Source organism: Filicampus tigris, chromosome 11, assembly GCF_054856515.1.
Source record: "Filicampus tigris isolate MCC_2025a chromosome 11, RoL_Ftig_1.0, whole genome shotgun sequence".
NCBI classification, from domain to species: domain Eukaryota; kingdom Metazoa; phylum Chordata; class Actinopteri; order Syngnathiformes; family Syngnathidae; genus Filicampus; species Filicampus tigris.
This window is the reverse complement of record NC_141227.1, coordinates 17,154,286-17,173,298: the sequence shown is the minus strand read 5'-3', so window position 1 is coordinate 17,173,298 and position 19,013 is coordinate 17,154,286. Positions and strand designations below refer to the sequence as shown.

Below are 19,013 nucleotides of genomic sequence, written 5' to 3'. Positions count from 1 at the left end.
ACACACACACGCACACACACGCTGTTATAATGACTTGTGGCAGAAATTATATTGCACCAAAGTCCAATAAAAAAGGCACACATTAACTTACGGGAAACTTTGGAGCTCAGCTGCAAATTATAAGAGAAAAACGACAAGAAGCGGTGGAATGAAGAAAATTAATTCAGAAACAACTATTTTTTTTCTGTAAAATTTTCAAATGAGTTTATGCATAAACAATGTAGGATTTGTAAGGTAAATGAGCTTTATTTTTGACTGCAGCACCATATGCTACATCTGGTGGGGCATTGTTCCAAATGAAAACTTGACAACGGATGTGATTTTTTTTTTTTTTTTTTTACATTTAATTAAGAATAAAGTTTGTCCAGAGTTATTATTAGCGTTTAAATTTATTTCAGAATAAAGTCTATTCAAATTAGAGTGTTATGACAATTGGTAATTTGTGTGCAAGAAATTAATGCATGTAATTACATAATAGGATAACTATTGCGGCGTGAAATTGTCCACCAAATTCCAATTAAATAAAGATATACAAAGTTATGTTATAGCTAAGGACAAGGAGCTATGGTAGGCTTGTTTATTTTGCTGAGTTTGTTATGGACGCTAACTCTCACTTTGCAAAGAACAACACTACGCCATCTGCTTGCTCTGGTGGGGCACTGTCCCACCTGCCCTAAATCAGCCAAAACCTCACTGGCTGTTCCGTTTTTTTGAAGACAAAAATATTTACCAACCAAATTCTTGTCATCTTTGTCAGAATACAGTGGACAAGCTTATCAAGAAGACCAATCTGGCTCTGTTGGTGGGGACTAACAGCTGGAGAGACCAGTTCATAGAGGCCATCACAGTGAGCGCAGGTAAGACAGGGCTGCATACGCACAATTTAATGTATGTAATATGTACTCATACCTACCCCCTTTCGTCTTTGTTTTTTTTTAAATAATACACCAATGATTGTCAAGTACATATTAATTGGCTCTTGATTGATAGACTGTCTTTTTGTAGGGCTCCATAATGTTGAAAGCAACAGCTTGGAAAAAGGTTGATGTTTGTACATGTACTTTATGTAAAGGTCAAGCCATCTGTCTACTTTGAGAGGTGCCACTTCCTCAAGTGTGGTTAGGATGTTGTTGCCAGGCAACCAGTACAGAATTCAAAGAACCGTGGCAAAGAAATCATCTAATGTGATGATTATTGCGCCTTGGAGGTGCTTCTGGTGCATTTCAATATAATTGATGTGTTTTTATACATGCATATGAAACCATCTGAAGTGATTGGATTCAACACAAAAGCCTCAAATGTTGCTTCTTCTCCTGGTTTTGCTCCATTCACTAACATGCAATAAGCAGTCAGTCATTAAGGTTATTAAAATATAAATAGATGTACATATTTTCACATTGACATTATAAAAGTCTAACTTAATTTAAATAAGTTTAACAATTTTACGCAAGGATTTAGTTTTACCCTTTACTTTTTAAATACCACATTGCCAAAATGTGTGTTGAAATCAAATGATTTAATACCGGACAACCACAAAACATAGGCATGGTTGGTTAGTTAATTAGCTAGCTAGTTAGTTAGTTGGTTAATTCGTTTGTTCGTTCGTTTCAACACATGCTACACAGATGTTAACAAATGAAGTACGATTAGTTTGTTTGGATGTCCACTTGGATTGAGGCCAATTAGGCCAATGACCCACCAGACTCAGCAGATGGAGCTGTGGTGAAAAAAGCTTGCCATGTGTTACAGTTGGCACCCACTTTGTAATAATTTACCGCCACCTACAAGACAGCATTTTGTGCTTTTGTAAATTCTCATCGCTGTTACCTGTCTGCATATTTGGGGGGCCAAGAGGGTCTGACCCACCAGATCCGACACATGGAGCAAAAGTAGAAAAATAATCTTTATTGTACTGGGCATCACCACCTCAAATAGTACCAGAAAAGTATGTTTGGTCATTCCCCCCAACTTTTGTTGACTTTTACATGTTTTAGTCCATTTACACTCTGGCTAACTATGGGCAGTGACCCACAAGTTCCAAGAGATAATCAATCAATCAATCAATCACATTTTATTTATATAGCACTTGTCATACATAAAAATGCAACTCAAAGTGCTTTAAAACATTCAAAGCAAAACATAGATAATTAGAAAAAATAAAAATAAAAAAAATCCGTTCATGCCCTCCCTCTACAGGACTGAACTCTTGCCTGAGACACGTTTAGGATTGTTGGTCCTTGTCTGAGGTCTGCTCTCCTAAATCCACATGAAAGTGACACCTTATTGCTTCTTCAGGCCTTTCAAACATAAAGCTGATTGGCTTTTAGGTTGTTGTTGAGGTTCGTTGAGTTTCTCCCTTCCTGTGGCTCCCACACCTCATTAGCTGCTTTAAGTGCGAGGTGGGAGGTTAATTACCGTTTCTGGCCTGTTAAGGTGTGTCGAACCCAGCCACGGTATCATGGCTGGACCTGGTTCAGGGCCATTATCTCTGAGGTTGCATCTGGTAATTGATGGAAGACTGTGTAATGGCCGAGTAGATTGAGGCCTTGTCTACACGTTTTTGCAAACGGCGGATATTAGCCTGCGGTTAGCCCTATCATCCACACGTCCCCGGAGTTTTTTCATTGAAAACGCAAAACTCCGGCCACAGTGGAGATTTGCGGATACCTCCGGATCCGCATTTGGCTGTGGACAGTCAGACCCGGAGATTTACGTCGTCACTATTCGACAAAAATGCTCTGATGTCACTTGCGCGACTTGTGTTTTCATGCGAGTCAACATGGATTCCCACGGCGCTGCGTTGGTCAACTGCTTCTCGTTGAAAGGTTTAAAAGCAATTCTGACCTCTTGTCGGTCCTCCCGAACGCGTTTGGTGCCGTGTTTTTGGTTTCGTAGAAGTGACCTCAAAGGACGGAAATCCGATTATGGAGCATGTAAACGGCGGATCAGAAAAGATCACCTCACGTGTAAAGAGGTGAACAGAAATCGTCTTTCAGAATGATTTCAATCGGATTGACAAAGAAGCCTCCATGTAAACCCGGCTATTGTCACACTTCATGTTGATTCTCAGAGTTTTTTTCTGTTTGCAATTACATATAAATCGTCATGTATAATACGTGGTGTTGTTCTGATTTATTGATTATCGCACATAGCGCGACTCAATTGCTATTGTTGAACACATATTTCGTTGTGAGTTCATCCCTGATTCCTGTCTTCTTCATTTAATCAATTAATCAATCAGGGGTCGTACTAGACGCTACAGTCACCCCACATATCGTCATTATTTTAGTGTGCCCTTGTACAGTATAGCTAGAATATACAGCCATTGTGATTTGATTGACGTCCAATCAGTTAAATGAGTGAACGTCACACATTCACACAAAGGAGGTGTTGAAGGGTTTCCAATCAGCAGTGAATGGCCTTTCGGTAGGCCAATTCAACCACGCCACCAATCATATAAATGATGCCACAAAAAAACACATTTTGCTCCAACATTGTGCTTTTTATTTATTTAATATAGTACAAACATGGCTGACGCATGATGTCATTAGTTTTTGTGACATAATTGATTGACTGACCGCTCTTACTGATGAATAGCTGCTTTGTTTACTAGAAACAATCAGATTAATGGTACCTAGCTATTTGGGGATTGTGTGTGTGTGTGTGTGTGTGTGTGTGTGTGTGTGTGTGTGTGTGTGCGTGTGTGTGTGTGTGTATATGTGGGTGACAGGATATCTGACAGGAGTGGCGTCACATGAATATAAACATGAGCATGTCAGCACAAGTCAGACGCACACACACACAGTACAGGGCTGCTGTCATAAAGCTGCAGCCAGCGTTTGTGCTTTAAATTGGAGCTGCCAAACCATCTTGGAAAACAATCAGAATTTCAGATTAGCAGATACTGAATATAATCTCAGGGGATTATACGCATGAAAAAAAAAAAAGTTTGAAAAAGTAGTTGAAAGTGTGAGATGCACTTAAAAGGTGGATTTAATGGACTTTGACAGTGTTTTTTTGCATTGAGTTGAATGTGATCATGAATGTCACTAACGTCATTGGGAGGTACAAATTGGAGCCGCGTTTGAAACTCGAACATATTAGAATAATCGTGAAAATCCATTCACCCATTTTCTGAATCACCGAATGTGAAAATACATTTAATACAGCAAATAAAAACGAATATATCAGTTAAAAAGAATAATAATTATTGATATCATTATATAAAAACGTATGTAAAATATTGTTTTGTCCAATTATAATACGAAATTCATGTTTTAAAAATTCATATGATAGTAAATGTAAAGAATTATAAAATAAGAATAGAGTACATTTAGTAAACTACCCTGTAATTAAGATCATCACACCTTAAGGTCAACCTTTTTAATGCATTGTAGCCAATCAGAGCATATTCCTCTTTATTTTGGTGCTTCCCAGTGGAGGGGCGCACCCTTATAATTAACACACAGAAGTACTGGGGGGGCTGACCTTCTACTCGCCGTTCCATTTATACTTAATGAGCTGATTAGCCGCCGTGTGCTGACCCCTTGAAAAAGGAAACATTTATTTTTACCCACATAAAAGTCTCAATGATTTTTCTGTCTGAAGAAAAGGAACAAAGTGGCGTTGGTATAGGAAGCTAATATACGGCACACCTTCTCAGGGCAGCATTAGTCTGATCAATATAGGCTACTTTATATTATATCATGAAAGCAGTTATTTTTTAGTTATTTTAGTTATTTTCCTATTATATTTTTTGTTGCTATTATTTTAACTGATTGTCATTTTATTATTTTAATATATTTGAATATTATTTTATTAGTTTGATAACTTGTTGTAAAAAGCAATTGAATTTTAAATGTTAAATTCTAAATTTGAATGTCTTTAATGTCTTTCAAATTATTTTTTATTTTATGAAATTATTTTAGTATCAGCCTTTCAATATCATCTTTAATTATTATTGTTATTATTATTATTATTTTAATGTATTCAAATATTATTTTGTGTAATTGTATATTTTAATATTTGATTTGAAAAACATCAAACATTTTTTTTGTGCTGTATTTTAATATTTTTATTATTTTTGTATTTCATTTTTATCACTTTATGATTTTAAAGTTGATTTTGTCTTTAATTGTTTTTATCTAAACCAATTAAATCTTAAATGCTTGCCAACAGTATTTATATTTATGTATGTATTTTGTTTGTGATTTTCTTTAAATGAAAACAACACGTTTATTATTATTTCTTGTATTTAAACAATAGATGTCTCCTTCAACTCTTCTCCGTCCTTTTTTTTTCGCCACACCCAGGCGAGGATGATGATGACGACGAGTGTGGCGAGGAGAAGCTGCCTTCGTGCTTCGACTACGTCATGCACTTCCTCACCGTCTTCTGGAAGGTTCTGTTCGCCTTCGTGCCGCCCACCGAGTACTGGAACGGCTGGGCGTGCTTCGTCGTGTCCATCTGCATGATCGGGCTGCTCACCGCCGTCATCGGTATGACACCGCATCATGTTTGTGTGTCTGTGTGTATGCTTGTATGTGTTCTAAGTATTGCACTTCCATGTGAATGTGTGGTTTTAGGTGACCTGGCGTCTCATTTTGGCTGCACTGTGGGCCTGAAGGACTCGGTCACAGCGGTGGTGTTTGTCGCATTGGGAACGTCGGTACCAGGTGAGCTCATCAAGAATACAGTGACCGTTGTCATTCGTTACCGTGTCAAGGTGGCAATTGCCATTATGTGTTAGCATGAAACGAGCAGACTTTATGGCTATATGACTTTAAGTTATGTAGTTGTTTCGAATGGGCAATGTGTAATTCTTTTTGTTCTGTTAAGTTTGATAGTTAGCTTTATCAGGGAGTGGCAGTAAACAAATCAATCATGTTGAATCGGCGTCACCAGTTGTGACATTTGGTCACTTTGATTGGCTGTTAGCTAGCAAATCAGCGCACGGAGCACCAAGGGGAAGTGACAAATGCGGAAAAACAGTGAGCACGCCTCCGCTGCCATAATCTTCTTACAAGTACAAGAGCGAGGGCTGACTATGTAATTTTTTCACAATACCGTGTCAAGAACGTGGTGGTTCACTTCGCGTGGGAGTTCATCGTGAGCGAAGAATATAGCTGAATGCATTGTTTACGTTTTTATAATCTGCCCCGGCCAACAGCTTTCCGGTTGGATTTTTCTAACAATGAAAAATAGTGACTACCGCCGCCGATGGTATGGAAGGGTATTACATCTTATGCATGCGCAGAAGGTACGTCAATGGTCAGCGTCGCTGTCTGTCGTTGCGGTGTATTCCTCCAGCGTGACATTCCGACAGCCGGCCGGACGCCGCAGAGGGTAAGCGTCTGTCACTGTTGGCCAGCGTCTTTTTGGTCTATCCATTCGTTTACAGTAAACAGGGATCAGCTACACATACAGTACAAAAATACATACAAAAAATACTTACTGAAGCTTCTTTGGGGAGTTTCTCTTCCTTTTCGTCTTGTCCTTCATTTTGCTACATCTTTTCAGTAAAGCTCAGTGCTTCCATACAGTGTGATACTACACTAAAGGTGCACAACTCTAAATCCAGACTTGCCTGTATCTTGTAAAAACCCATAAAAAACGGTCGGTTAAAAATCTACGAGGAACTGCGAAAGAGTGGGCGTTCAGTCTTTTTCTACTATTGGATATTCTTCCCATTTCGGATTACGCGAGGCCTTTATGAGCAATCACCCCCCCAGGGTCTCTCATTTTGGAGATTTGTGTTGTATTGCATAACATTTGCAATTCAGCGCGGCCATTTTGTGCAAGAGATTTATTCCTCCCATTTCCTTTCTGCACATTTTCGACTGGGAAAATAAAAAAAAAAGCAAGGCCGCGCTGCAATGACGCCGCAGTAAATGATTTATTACTAAAGCAGCCTCTTAAAAACAATCAGTCACTCGGGGGGGCGGGTGGTTGGGGGCAGCACGAAGTCAGGAGGCTGGGGTTGAAGCAGTCCAGTTATATGACCAAGGAAGGAACAGAAATACACTAAATATGGAAATACATGTTCGTTATTGGAATTCGATAAATCCATTGTATCAATTTTTATCACTCAATGCTGTCATTGTTGCTTCTAGAAGAAATGGACTTCTATTGTGTGCATGAAATTTATGGGTAAAAATTAAAACCCGCATTAGAGTGAAGCCGCAATAACGGAACACAAAGTAGCGATGGAACACTGTATTCCAGCAACGTGTTAAAAATTCCCAGCACGAAATATGAATTCCTCCTGAATTTCACCAATTTATCAATCCAGGATATTTGTTTGTTTTTCGAGCAAAATAAATAAGTCACACAGACTTCAACCCCCATTCTATATTATTACATTTCACACACATTATTGATACCCATACTGGTACCTTTCATGCAGAGCAGGCAGTCAGTTTGAAAGGGCTTTTTGAAAACTCTGTCTTCCTGACTGTGAAAGGGGCTTTTGAAAATCTGTCCCACAATTTGTATGACTCCTCTATTAAAACTGATACTGCCTTGTCATCCCCACAACAGAAAAACTTTAGGCTACACAGTGCTGGTTAATGTTTTAACACCTCCCCCCCCCCCCCCACACACACACACAATATTGCTCTAGCGTCATACATGTGGACAAATAACTGAAGCTGTGATTACACACCACCGCCACCACTGTGTGTTATTAGCATGCGGCTATTTGTCACGTCGGGATCAGGCGGCCTTACAAAGCATTAACATGATGTATGAGACACACACACACACATAGAGCGCGGTGCACAAAATGGAGGCAAAGCAAACATCCCTTCCTTCTCACCATTTAGCCTTATTAGCACACACACAGAGTTGCCACAAAACAGACCTGCAGTTATTTGGCTTTTGCAGTTCATAAATCCCATCTTGCGCCGCGGTTTCCGTGACGATTAACCTCATTTATCACAGTTATCCCTACCAACACACATACTCACACACACAAAACAATATAAGTGCTTGTGAGGAAGTAAAAACTAGTGGTTGTAAACACCTGAACTGCATCATTTCACAAGTTTAATTCATTTTCACTGCCAAGCAAAGCTCATTTAAACAGTAAGAAGCATTGACAAAGTCGTGTGTACTGAAGGCTGGCTTTATGCTACGCTTAGCAACATATCCAATCATTTCTAGCCAGCACAGCGTCGATTGGAAGTGAAGCGTGGATGGCAGAGTCCATTACGTTCATTCACTTTAACCTTTTCAAGTTGCAAGGAAAAAAATGCTTTGGGACACTGAAGACATTCATGAACAGTTTTAGTTTCAGACACTTTCAGATCCCGAGACGACGCAAATGAAGCTTGCCATAGTGTCAAGCTCCTGGAACCCCTACTGAGCTCAATGAACCTCATACAACGTCTGTGTTTTTGGACATCCATCCATCTATTATCTGAACCGCAGGCGTGCTGGAGCCTATCCTAGTTGGCTTCAGTCGGCGGGTTACACCCTGAACTGGTTACCAGACAATCGCAGGACACACAAAGACGAACAAGCATTCACACTCACAGTCACACCTAGAGACAATTAAGGCTGCCCAGTTAACCTACCATGCATGTTTTTGGAATGTGGGAGGAAACTGGAGTACGCAGAGAAAACCCCCGCAGGAATGGGGAGAACATGCAGACTCCACACAAGAAGGCCAAAGCCCGGAATCGAACCCCGGACCTCCGGACTGTGAAGCAGACGTGCTAACCAGTCGTCCACCGTTCTGCCCCCCTCAAACTTGAGAGTATAAAAGGCTTTTTGTGTGGTCGAGAGGTCCATTTGACCTCAGATTTGATGTAGACAGCTGGCGTTGCTGCTGTACTCTACCATATTTATCAATCACAGCATAATCGTTGTTACCCAATGTTTTCGATGCATTGGTGGGGCGACGGTTGATTGTGCCGCAGCAAGAATGAAGTTGTTGAAGAAACTCTAATCAACCGTCCTCTTGAGACTACGGCAGGAGGGGAGAGGGAAATGAAGGAAACTTAGCAGATTGCCGCTAGCGGGTGGAAGTTTGATTGACAGCCGGGCTTTGGGGTAAGGGTGGCGAGCTCTCTGCGGAGAAGCACGCTCACTGCTGAACATTGCTGCAAAAGATGTGATGGGATGGGATGCATGCGCAGGACTTTGAAGGAAGCGCCGCCTCAAAATGGAGGCAGGTGGTGCGAATACACACACGAGTACACGCACACATACACACGAGAGAGAGAGCAGAAGGTCCTTGAAGCTTTATGGCGAGTGAGATTTATCTTTGCAGTCCTTTTTTCTTTGGCCCATTGCCTCTCAACCCTTCTGCACCTCCGTCTCCTTTGGGTGCTCCCATCATCCTCTTTTTTTTTTTTCTTCCCACTATCATCCCTTTTGGCTGACGTTTCAAGGCAAGCATCACTTCTTTGCCCTCTTCCTCTCCCTGATAGCCCTCATTTGCGCACTTGTGAAAGAGTCACTAATGAAGAGGAGGTGCTGACCTGTGACTGCCTGCTTGCTCTTTGGACTCTCACAGATGTTTTGGAGCACAACTTTCTCTCAGGGAAGTGTTGAGAAAGTTCACGGAGTCATTTTGGTCAGAGTTAAGATGAGGAATTGTTGGACACTTTCTTTGGCAATGAATGTGAATGACTGGGAGTCCATTTTACTACACAAAAGTAATAATGCCATCGGACCAGCATGAACTTAAAATTTTTGCTTTAATTTAAATACTACAATAATCCATATGTATTTTTTTATTTTAAATTTAAAAAAAAATGATGGGAGAGACCAGATCTTGAATTTTGGACTTTTTGTACGTTCATATATTTTGATACTTTTTGTTAACTTCATTGGGATGTGATGTGATGTATGAGTCAAATTCCAAGTTTGATTGTTTTATTTTTAAGTAATATAAACGTGACTGACAAAGCTCTCATGTAGTGTTAATAAATGAAATAACATATAACATTGACATTGACCCTTGATGCCTTGTGTGTGTTTCTCTCACAGACACCTTTGCCAGCAAAGTGGCGGCCATCCAGGATCAGTACGCCGACGCCTCCATTGGCAACGTGACAGGCTCTAATGCTGTCAATGTTTTCCTGGGCATTGGGGTGAGTACCTTGAATTGATGATGAGAATCATCTTCACTGGCCAAATATGTTAAAAACACACAGGGGATTTTACAGAGGGACAGCCAGAGAGAGAACGAGGAGCAAAGGCAGAAGTAGCCAAAAGGCCAAAAAAGAGGCATACGATGACATATGCCAGGTTGGATAGTTAAGAAGGTGAGAAAGATCATTACAGGTTGGCTAGACAAAGAAATAGAGATGGAAATGTTACGCAGCAGGTTAAGGTGATTGATGATAGAGATGGAAATGTGTTAATTGGTGCCAGTGGTGTGCTGGATAGATGGAAAGAATACTTTGAGGAGATGATGATTCAGGAAAATGAGAGAGAAGGAAGAGTAGACGAGGCAATTGCGGTGGACTAGGAAGAAACAATGATTGGTAAGGAACAAGTTAGAAAGACGCTAATAAGGATGAAAAATGGAAAAGCAGTTGGTCCAGATGACATCCCTGTTGAGGTATGGAAGGCTGTGGAGTTTTTGACCGGATTGTTTAATAGAATTATAGAGGATGAGAAGAAGGACTGGAGGAAAAGTGTGCTGTAGCCCGTTTTCATGAACAAGGGTGATGTGCAGAGTTGTCAGAGTTGTACAGAAGAATGTAGTTGATGAGCCTCACAATTAAGTTATGGGAACGTGTAATGGAAGCTAGACTCAGGACAGAAGTGAGTATGAAGCGGAAATGAACATGTTAAAGATTTCTTTGGGAGTAACCATAATGGACAGAATTAGAAATGACCACATCAGAGGGACAGCCAAGGTTAGATGTTTAGAGGGGAAATTTAGAGAGACTTAGATGATTTGGACACGTCCAGAGGAGAGATAGTGAGTATATCGGTAGGAGGGTGATGAGTATAGAGCTGCTGGGACAGAGAGCAAGTGGAAGACCTGAGAGAAGGTTGATAGATGTAGTGAGGGAAGACATGAGGGCAGTTGGTGTCAGAGAGGAGGATGCAGAAAATGGACTTCAATGGAAAATGATGGCACGCTGTGGCGACCCCTAATGGGACAAGCCGACAGTATAGAGAATCATTTAGCAATATAAGGATAAGATTTTCATTTAGCTTTCGTTAAGCTACTGAGTGGATTTTTGCGTCTGGGACCCGGTTTAAACTATCACAAAAATGTGATCTAGGTGCCAGAATAATAGTGTGAATTAAAGTGATGTGTATTATAGCTAAATTGAAAACTTGGTTTGGCTTCAAAAGAGTTGTCGGCAGTGACTGTGAGTGTGAGTGTTAATGTGGGACATAATACGGTATCGTGCAGGGCCCGTAAATCATCACACGGGGATCCGCTGTGCTTGAATGCGGCAAAACTACCATACACGCTAACTTGCCATAATGGAACAATATCGAGAAGGATGTGACAAAACTTGAAAGGACCATGAGATGCCGGAGTTATACAGAATATGCTTATGGTCCCACAACAGACCCCCTCTTGTGTTGTTCTTCATCCTGTTTTACTACGGCCGACTGGGTTTCTTCTCCGCGCTATGACTTCCGTGGCTAATTGTTTTCATTGTTCGTCCAAGGCAATCACGGCCTGTCAAGTTTGCTCATCCCATTCCCCTGCATTGTTTCATGACCATTCGGTTTGCCGTTGCCAATGGTAACCTAGTGTCAAGGCAGCCTAAAGTCGTCAGTCCTCAAACATCGTATTGAAATGATTCTAAGAGAATCTGTTGCGTGACAGGTGGCATGGTCCATCGCCGCCATCTACCACCAGAGCAATGGCAACCCCTTCCGGGTGGACCCGGGCAAGCTGGCCTTCTCCGTCACGCTCTTCACCATCTTTGCCTTCATCTGCGTTGCCATGCTGATGTACCGGCGGCGGCCCGAGATCGGCGGTGAGCTGGGCGGGCCGCGGACTGCCAAGGCCCTGACCACCATGCTGTTCGTCAGCCTTTGGCTCCTCTACATCCTCTTCTCCTCACTGGAGGCCTACTGCCACATCCAGGGCTTCTAGGATGGTGAAATCTGGTTCAGAGGGGATTTTAGGGGGGAAGTCAAGGTGGCCCACTCAGTCTGTCATTCCCTCCTTTTTTTGCGGAATGACTTACGAATGAATGGATGAAGGAGTGACGGATGCGCCAGTGCATCTAAAAACATAAGCGAAGGAAATGTGGACATGGAATCACAGGAACTATCTGAATGCATTTCTTTACTTAACTTAAAACAATAGCCACTAAAAATGGTCTTAAATTTGGCGTCCGTAGAGTTCGCACACCTGGTAGAATCTTAAAGAGGTGCAACCAAGACTGATTAGTTGTGTTTGTGAGTCCATGCATGAGTGGACAATACTGACCACATGACCACAGGAGAGCCAGTATGTTTGTGTGTGTGTATGCGTGTGTGTGGACATCACTGCTGCTTAGGGACTCAAGTACTGAGTAGTCAAGTACTGTGAAAACAAACAACCACAACAAAAACTCGCCTCTTTGTGTTTGCCGCTTGAGACTGAAAATGCTTTTGTTAAGTATTCAATTCGGGAGGGTTTCTGTTGGCTTGTAGAAACGCTGAGTCTTCGTCCACGAGAAGTAAAAGAAGCCGATCTTAGCCGATCGAGTTTTTTCGGCTCGTTGCGAATGTTCTCCCAGTTGCGATCTCCTGGGCCTCTTTTCTGTTGCTTTATACTGCAGAAGGCGGGTGTGAAAGTGCGTGCTTATACCTTTAATAAGGCCTCGTCTGATCGGACAAAATGGCCATGATACCGTTTAAAACTGTTAGAGCGTTACGAGTGCATATAAATAAATAGATAAATAAATATACATATACATATACATATATATATACATATACATATATATATACATATATATGTACAATATATATATACATATACATATATATACATATACATATATATATATATATATATATATATATATATATATATAAAAATATAGATGAATTTTATGTTTGTTTTCCACCAATGTATATGTACAAAAGAAAAAGGTACCACCCTCAGTGAAACCTCATTTTCTGATGCCTTGCTCCCATTAAGTTTTGTTTCACGTTTTTTGTGTGTCTTAAACCACACCCCCACAACACTCCTGAACAATCGGTGGACCATTCCAAATCCTTAAGGGCTGACCTGCATTTATGACCACCAATCCTGAACCCTAACTTGTCACCTTGCTTGTAGTTTTGTCTTTAGGGTACACAGCTAAACATGCATGAGACGGGACAGCCCACCAAAACTTTCTGATTTCCAGTTCTTGATCCTTGGGGTATTTTGACCGAGCAAAATGTATTCAGAGACCTGGGAATTTTTTATTTGTGGGGGGGGTAAAGGCATAATACTTCTCTTTAAATATCGCTGTTAAGTGAAAGTATGTCTTGTAAATTTGACACACCACCTGCCAAATTTGGTTACATAAAAAAGGTCACCAAAAATGTCGGCTTCTGAAAGCACTGAAACCACGCCCGATCAACTGTCAATAAAATACCACTACTCTTTCTGGAAAGATGGATGCTACTTTGTCAATAATCTTTCTTTTGCCTATACATAACTACATGCCCGCTTAAATTCTCCTGCTGGCTCCTAATGGATTGTTGCAGGACTTTTCCAGCAACTATGAAGCACTCTGAAGCATCCACACCAGCACGAACCCCCTGTCTAAACACTGGCTCTTAACTCGGACTTTAAAGTAATGTTTTCCCCATTCTCACTCTTCCGTCTTTCCCTGCGTGACGTGTGCACACTCACAGACAACAACAAGGCACTCTAAACTGGCTTCATCAGCGGATTATCAAAAGGGAAGATGCATTTTTGGGGTGTAGGCATAGCCAGCTAGCTAACTGCACACTACAATCACACCAGCTAACCGCTAATGCGAACACGTTCTTGTCCTTCTATGTGGCACGCCTCTTTCAGCATGAAGGCATAAAAGTTCTTTTCCAGAGTCGTCTGACATGAAAATTTATCTGTGAGTAGAGTTTCACAATCATTTGGTGATTTAAAAAAAAAAAATCTATAAACTCACTCTTGGCTTCTGTAGGACTTTCAACTCGCTCAGTAAATTATTACTTGCAGTTATTGTCGATAGCCCCACGTTGGGCACCAAATGTGGGGAAAGGGCGACTCATGCCTGAACTGAAGTGAGTCTCTAAGCACTGTTTTAGCCAAGCCCAAAAATTTGAAAAACTGACATGGTGAAAAATAGTTTAATGCTAAATCTTCACAACCGAGTACTACATTGTTCTATCTTTGCATGGTTTCAACAATTATCTTCTAACATGAATTTAGACACAAATCTCTGAAATCGTTTCAGGGTTTTTAAAGTTAAATGGAAATATATTTTAATCAATCTTGGGGCAGAAATTGATTACACCAATGTCTTACAATTTGGGTTTTGGTTGGATTCATCTAGATTGTGTCCAAGTTAATGATGATCGTTATCTTTGGACAGAACTTTCCTGCTGATGTGTTCTTTTACTTGATATATCTTAAATTAAAAATGTAATTTGCAATTGTGTAGTTAGAACCGTAAATCCGTTTTAAATCGATTTACCCCACCCCCCTTGTAAGAAACTGGAGACGAGCAAGACCGTGGACCAGACGAGTTTCCATAAATATCTTAAAATCATGACTCTGGAATGGCGCTCCTCCCTGAATGACTGATTTCGCACACCGTATTAATAATAACAATGACAATAAAAAAAAAAATAATAATAATATACGCCCGACTTTTGCATGATGCACGATTTTTTTCCCCATTTGGAGTTCTCCTTAAAGGCCTTTGAGTGGCAGTTTACCCCTGTTTTTGTCAAAGGGAAATATTTCTATGTGAATATTTGCTGTCCAAGTGACTGTACAAGGGTTTTTCTAGCCGAGGGGTTCTTTTCTTAAAGAAAAAATACACACACACACACACACATTTATTCACCTTCTTAAGAGCTTGTGAGAACCTAACCATGTTGAAAATTTCTATATGTATTTGTCTCTTCACTGGCATGGAGCTGAAGGTTTATACACTGTAAAAAGTTGTGCTTATTTGCGGAGGCTGTCACTTTTTGAGTAACTTCAACTGTTAGCTTTGGTGGCTTCAGGTGGTTGGACTTACTGAAAATGTACACGTTTGCCCAGTTGTTTGAGCGCAGGATTGAAAAGCTTTTAGTCGCATATTCATAGGTGTTTGCATCAAATTAGGTAGCTAGCATTTGTCTTTTAATGGGGAATGAGCTGATTTTGCTATTGTTGTATGACATTTCTTCAAGCCCAAACAGGCTTGGACAGATGCTCTGCTGGAGAAAATGCTGCATTCGATACCACTGGGAATTAGGGGGATTTGAAATTAAAATACTTCAGTAAATAAAAAAAAAAAAAGGCTTACAACCGCAATGAGCAAATAATATAAGCTGTAAAGACAAAAGGAAGTTTTAGTGGAGTAACACTCCACTCGTTTAGTGTAAGGTGGTAATCGCAGCTGTTTTAGATGATTTTTTCCTATAGTCTTGGTCTCGCGATAATATCACACATGTTTGACATTATCACATGTCTTTCAGTCTTTTCAGTTTCTCACTGTTCTCGAATGCAGCATTAGCCCGAGCTTGTCGTGATGCTAACAGAGCAGAAGTGGATGCTTTGTTTTTTCAATGAAGGAAAAAGATTTGCACTGACTTTGTGGTTCTGTGAAACGGCTACTGCTCTAATGTTTGTTTTCCTCTTCTTTGTTTTATGTTGAAGTTGCTTACAGTGTAAACAACCACCTTGTACCTAATGTAAAAAAGGAAAAACAACTACAAAACGACGCGATTTACCTCGTGGAGAACGTCCTGACTGATTAAGCAATGGACGAATGGACGGATATGACCGGGAACCAGGACGACGGCATGAAACAATGCCAAACAGGAAGTGGAGGGGCGGGGGGAAGAAATTACAGCCATATTTCGTTGATTTGTGGGTCAGCGAGCATATGTGTGTATCGTCCTGGTGTCTTATCTGTCCTCGATTGCTTTTGTCTTCTTCACTAGCAGAAAATGGAACGTAACGCAGCGACCACTTTGTCTGTCTGCATCTATCTCCATGTTTTTCGGGAATGTCAACGTGCAACTTGTGGACACAGTGCATGAATGGTAATGTGTGTGTACATAGTAGAGTTATAGAGAATCGTATCCCATTATTCCAATTAAAAACAAACAAAACAACAACAACAAAAAGGTCCGAATGCTGTACAGATTCAGGATTTCTCTTCATTTTCTTTCTTTAAACTGTTCTTATTGTAAATTGCACATTACAACAAAGGAGTATTAAGGCCACACTCATCAAAAAAAATAAATAAATAAATAAATTAGGCACAAGAGATTGAAGTAGAGTATTTTCAAGCATTAAGTCGCGTATACATATATATATGTGTGTATATATGTATATATATATATATATGTATATATATATATATATATATATATATATATATATATATATATATATATATATATACACATACATACATACATACATACAGTCAAATTATGATTTTAATGCCAAAAATATATTACACTTGCAAAATCTTTCGTAATTTTACTTTGGTATATGTGGGAGATAAAAAGTTATACATTTTTTTGTGTTTCTAAATTGGTCACATTATGAGAATACCATAGTTATGTTTTACTCAAAATAGATAATCTTGAATATTTACGACTTCTGAAATTTACTTTCTTAGAATACCATTTTTTAATCTTAAAATTAAAAATGTTCCCTCAAATTGTCTCAAAATTTTATTCTCATACAAGTATGATTTTTAATCTTGAAAATATCCAAAGCTTTATTCTCAGTGTTTTTTTTTTTTTTGTTTTTTGTTTTTTTGGTTTTTTTGCTCATTTCAATGTGGTCCTAATACTCCTTCATACATTTCAGTTTTTTTTTTGTCTTTTAAAAATGGAGGGGGAAAAGGCAATATCTGCTGTTGTTGAATGAGAAAGATAGCTGATACTTCACGTAAAAGCGTATTTTGCCATGAAAGAAATTCTGTTGTGTATATACTGTACAGTGTTATTAAAAAATAAGCGCAGGTGGCCATCATTGCTACTCCATAAGAGAAATATTTATTAGGGAGGAAAAAGAAAGTCAGTGCAGTCAAGAATGACACACAGTAGAGTTTATTGCCTTTGGAGGACGTTGCTTTTTTTTTTTCACGTTTCTTTGAATTCCATGCGGGGCATTTCAGACGGCCTTTTTCCTTTTTATTTGTGTTGGTCTGCCTTCACGATTCACTCCACCTACTTGCTGTCATTCCCATCATGCTTTGCTCCATTAACTTTTCTCTCACAGGGTGCAGTTTGCCACTTTAATCATGTATGGTAAAATAGGGACTTTGTTTTTGCCTCTGTCCTCTTTGTGTAAACGTATTTTTGGTTTTTGTTGAATGATTCTTAATATTATTTGTCAGAGACCAACGGGGAAGTTATTTGTGTGTGTGTTTGTGTGCGTGTGTGCGCATGCGTGCGTTCGTGCGCATGTGTGTGTGTGTGTTGCCACTAACTGTGACTGCTCTCCATGGTACTTCTGATTAAAAATCCAATAAAATAAAGTTTGGGATACCCTGTTTCAGAGACACCATGAGTTCAGTGTTTCACTATTGTGTGTGCGTGTGTGCTTGTGTCTTTCGGTTTGGATATGAATTTATTCTTATAAAATTATCACTTTAATATTGAACATTATCTTAAAAATATCTCAACTTGACTCTTGAGAAATTGCGGCTTTTCTTCAAAGTATACAACTTTTTCAGTCTAAAAAAATGCTTCTAGTCCCAAAAATATACAACTTTTTCACGTGCAATTACTACAAATCTTGAAAAGGTGACTTTACCTCTAAAATATACATCATTCTTGTAAAATTACAACTAATCTAAAAAAAATTTTACAATTTTGCATCGTAAACAGTCAACTTCATTCTCGTAAATTTACAACGCTAAATCTAAAAAAAAAACATTTTTTCTTGAACATATATACTTTGTAGAACAACTTAATTTTCGGAACATGAAGAGCGAAGACTCCTTTCATTTTGACGACCCAACACATCCAAGCATAGTCATCCTTTTTACCGTGAGTGTGTCCTTTCTTTCTTTTGTGCTAAGCAACCATCGACCACAATGCTAATTAACAATCTTGTCTTTTTGAGTCGGCAGGCAGCGGCTGATTAACTCTGTTTACGTGGACGTGTAATAAAGGAGCATTGTCTCCGCTCGCTTTGCAATGCTCATCAGACTGCAGTGGGGGTGATGATGATAATGATGATGATAATAATAAGAATAGTAATAATAGTAGTGGAGTGATTCTGTCTGTTGCTATTGTTTTGGCATTTATGGACACAGTGTCCTCCGTGTGGATGAAGACGCTTGTGTAAAAAAAATATCCTTTCTATTGATTGCATCATGATAACGTTGTCTCAGTTCACTTTTATTGTACGAGTGTTTGAGTCAGAATAAACACCTCCACTCAAATGTACGCCTCTGTAAATCTAGTATATTTACAAAATGACACTTCATTCATTAGGAAAACCAACTAAACAGAACTGTCTTGAAAACTAACTTAATCAGTCACACCACAAATTTAAAAAATCGTTATGGTCCATGCTCCAACGACCACGCTCAAAGAAAACACCTCCACTGAAACAGACTTCTCGGGGGGAGAAATGATTTACAAGGCATCATTCTATAGACAAACTAATGACATATCGGCATGGTCTCACAGCCATGAAGCAAGAATAAACAAATGTAAACTGCTTAAGTAAGTCAATTTACACATTCAAATCCAGAATGGGAGGACAATGAAAAATCAAACATTAGTCTTCCTTTTGTAATGAAGACGTGAGTCTCACGTTGGCATGGTGTCACAGCCATGCAGCAAGAACAAACGTGCAAACTGCTTTAAGGCTTACTTTGCATTCACTTACA

The 19,013-nt window shown here is 39.6% G+C and overlaps 1 protein-coding gene across 3 annotated transcripts in view; it reads left to right on the top strand.

Moving 5' to 3' along the window:
- The window catches only part of slc8a1b (solute carrier family 8 member 1b), a 163,820-nt gene extending 146,146 nt beyond the window's left edge, over nt 1-17,674 (top strand). For all 3 annotated transcript variants that reach the window (XM_086045222.1, XM_086045224.1, XM_086045223.1), the window contains exons 9-13: nt 758-857; nt 5,313-5,498; nt 5,586-5,675; nt 9,997-10,100; nt 11,810-17,674. In XM_086045222.1, coding sequence (XP_085901348.1) covers nt 758-857; nt 5,313-5,498; nt 5,586-5,675; nt 9,997-10,100; nt 11,810-12,082 — 753 coding nt within the window. In that variant the 3' untranslated portion in view covers nt 12,083-17,674. The remainder of the gene's footprint in view (nt 1-757; nt 858-5,312; nt 5,499-5,585; nt 5,676-9,996; nt 10,101-11,809) is intronic.
- Nucleotides 17,675-19,013: the final 1,339 nt, after the last annotated feature.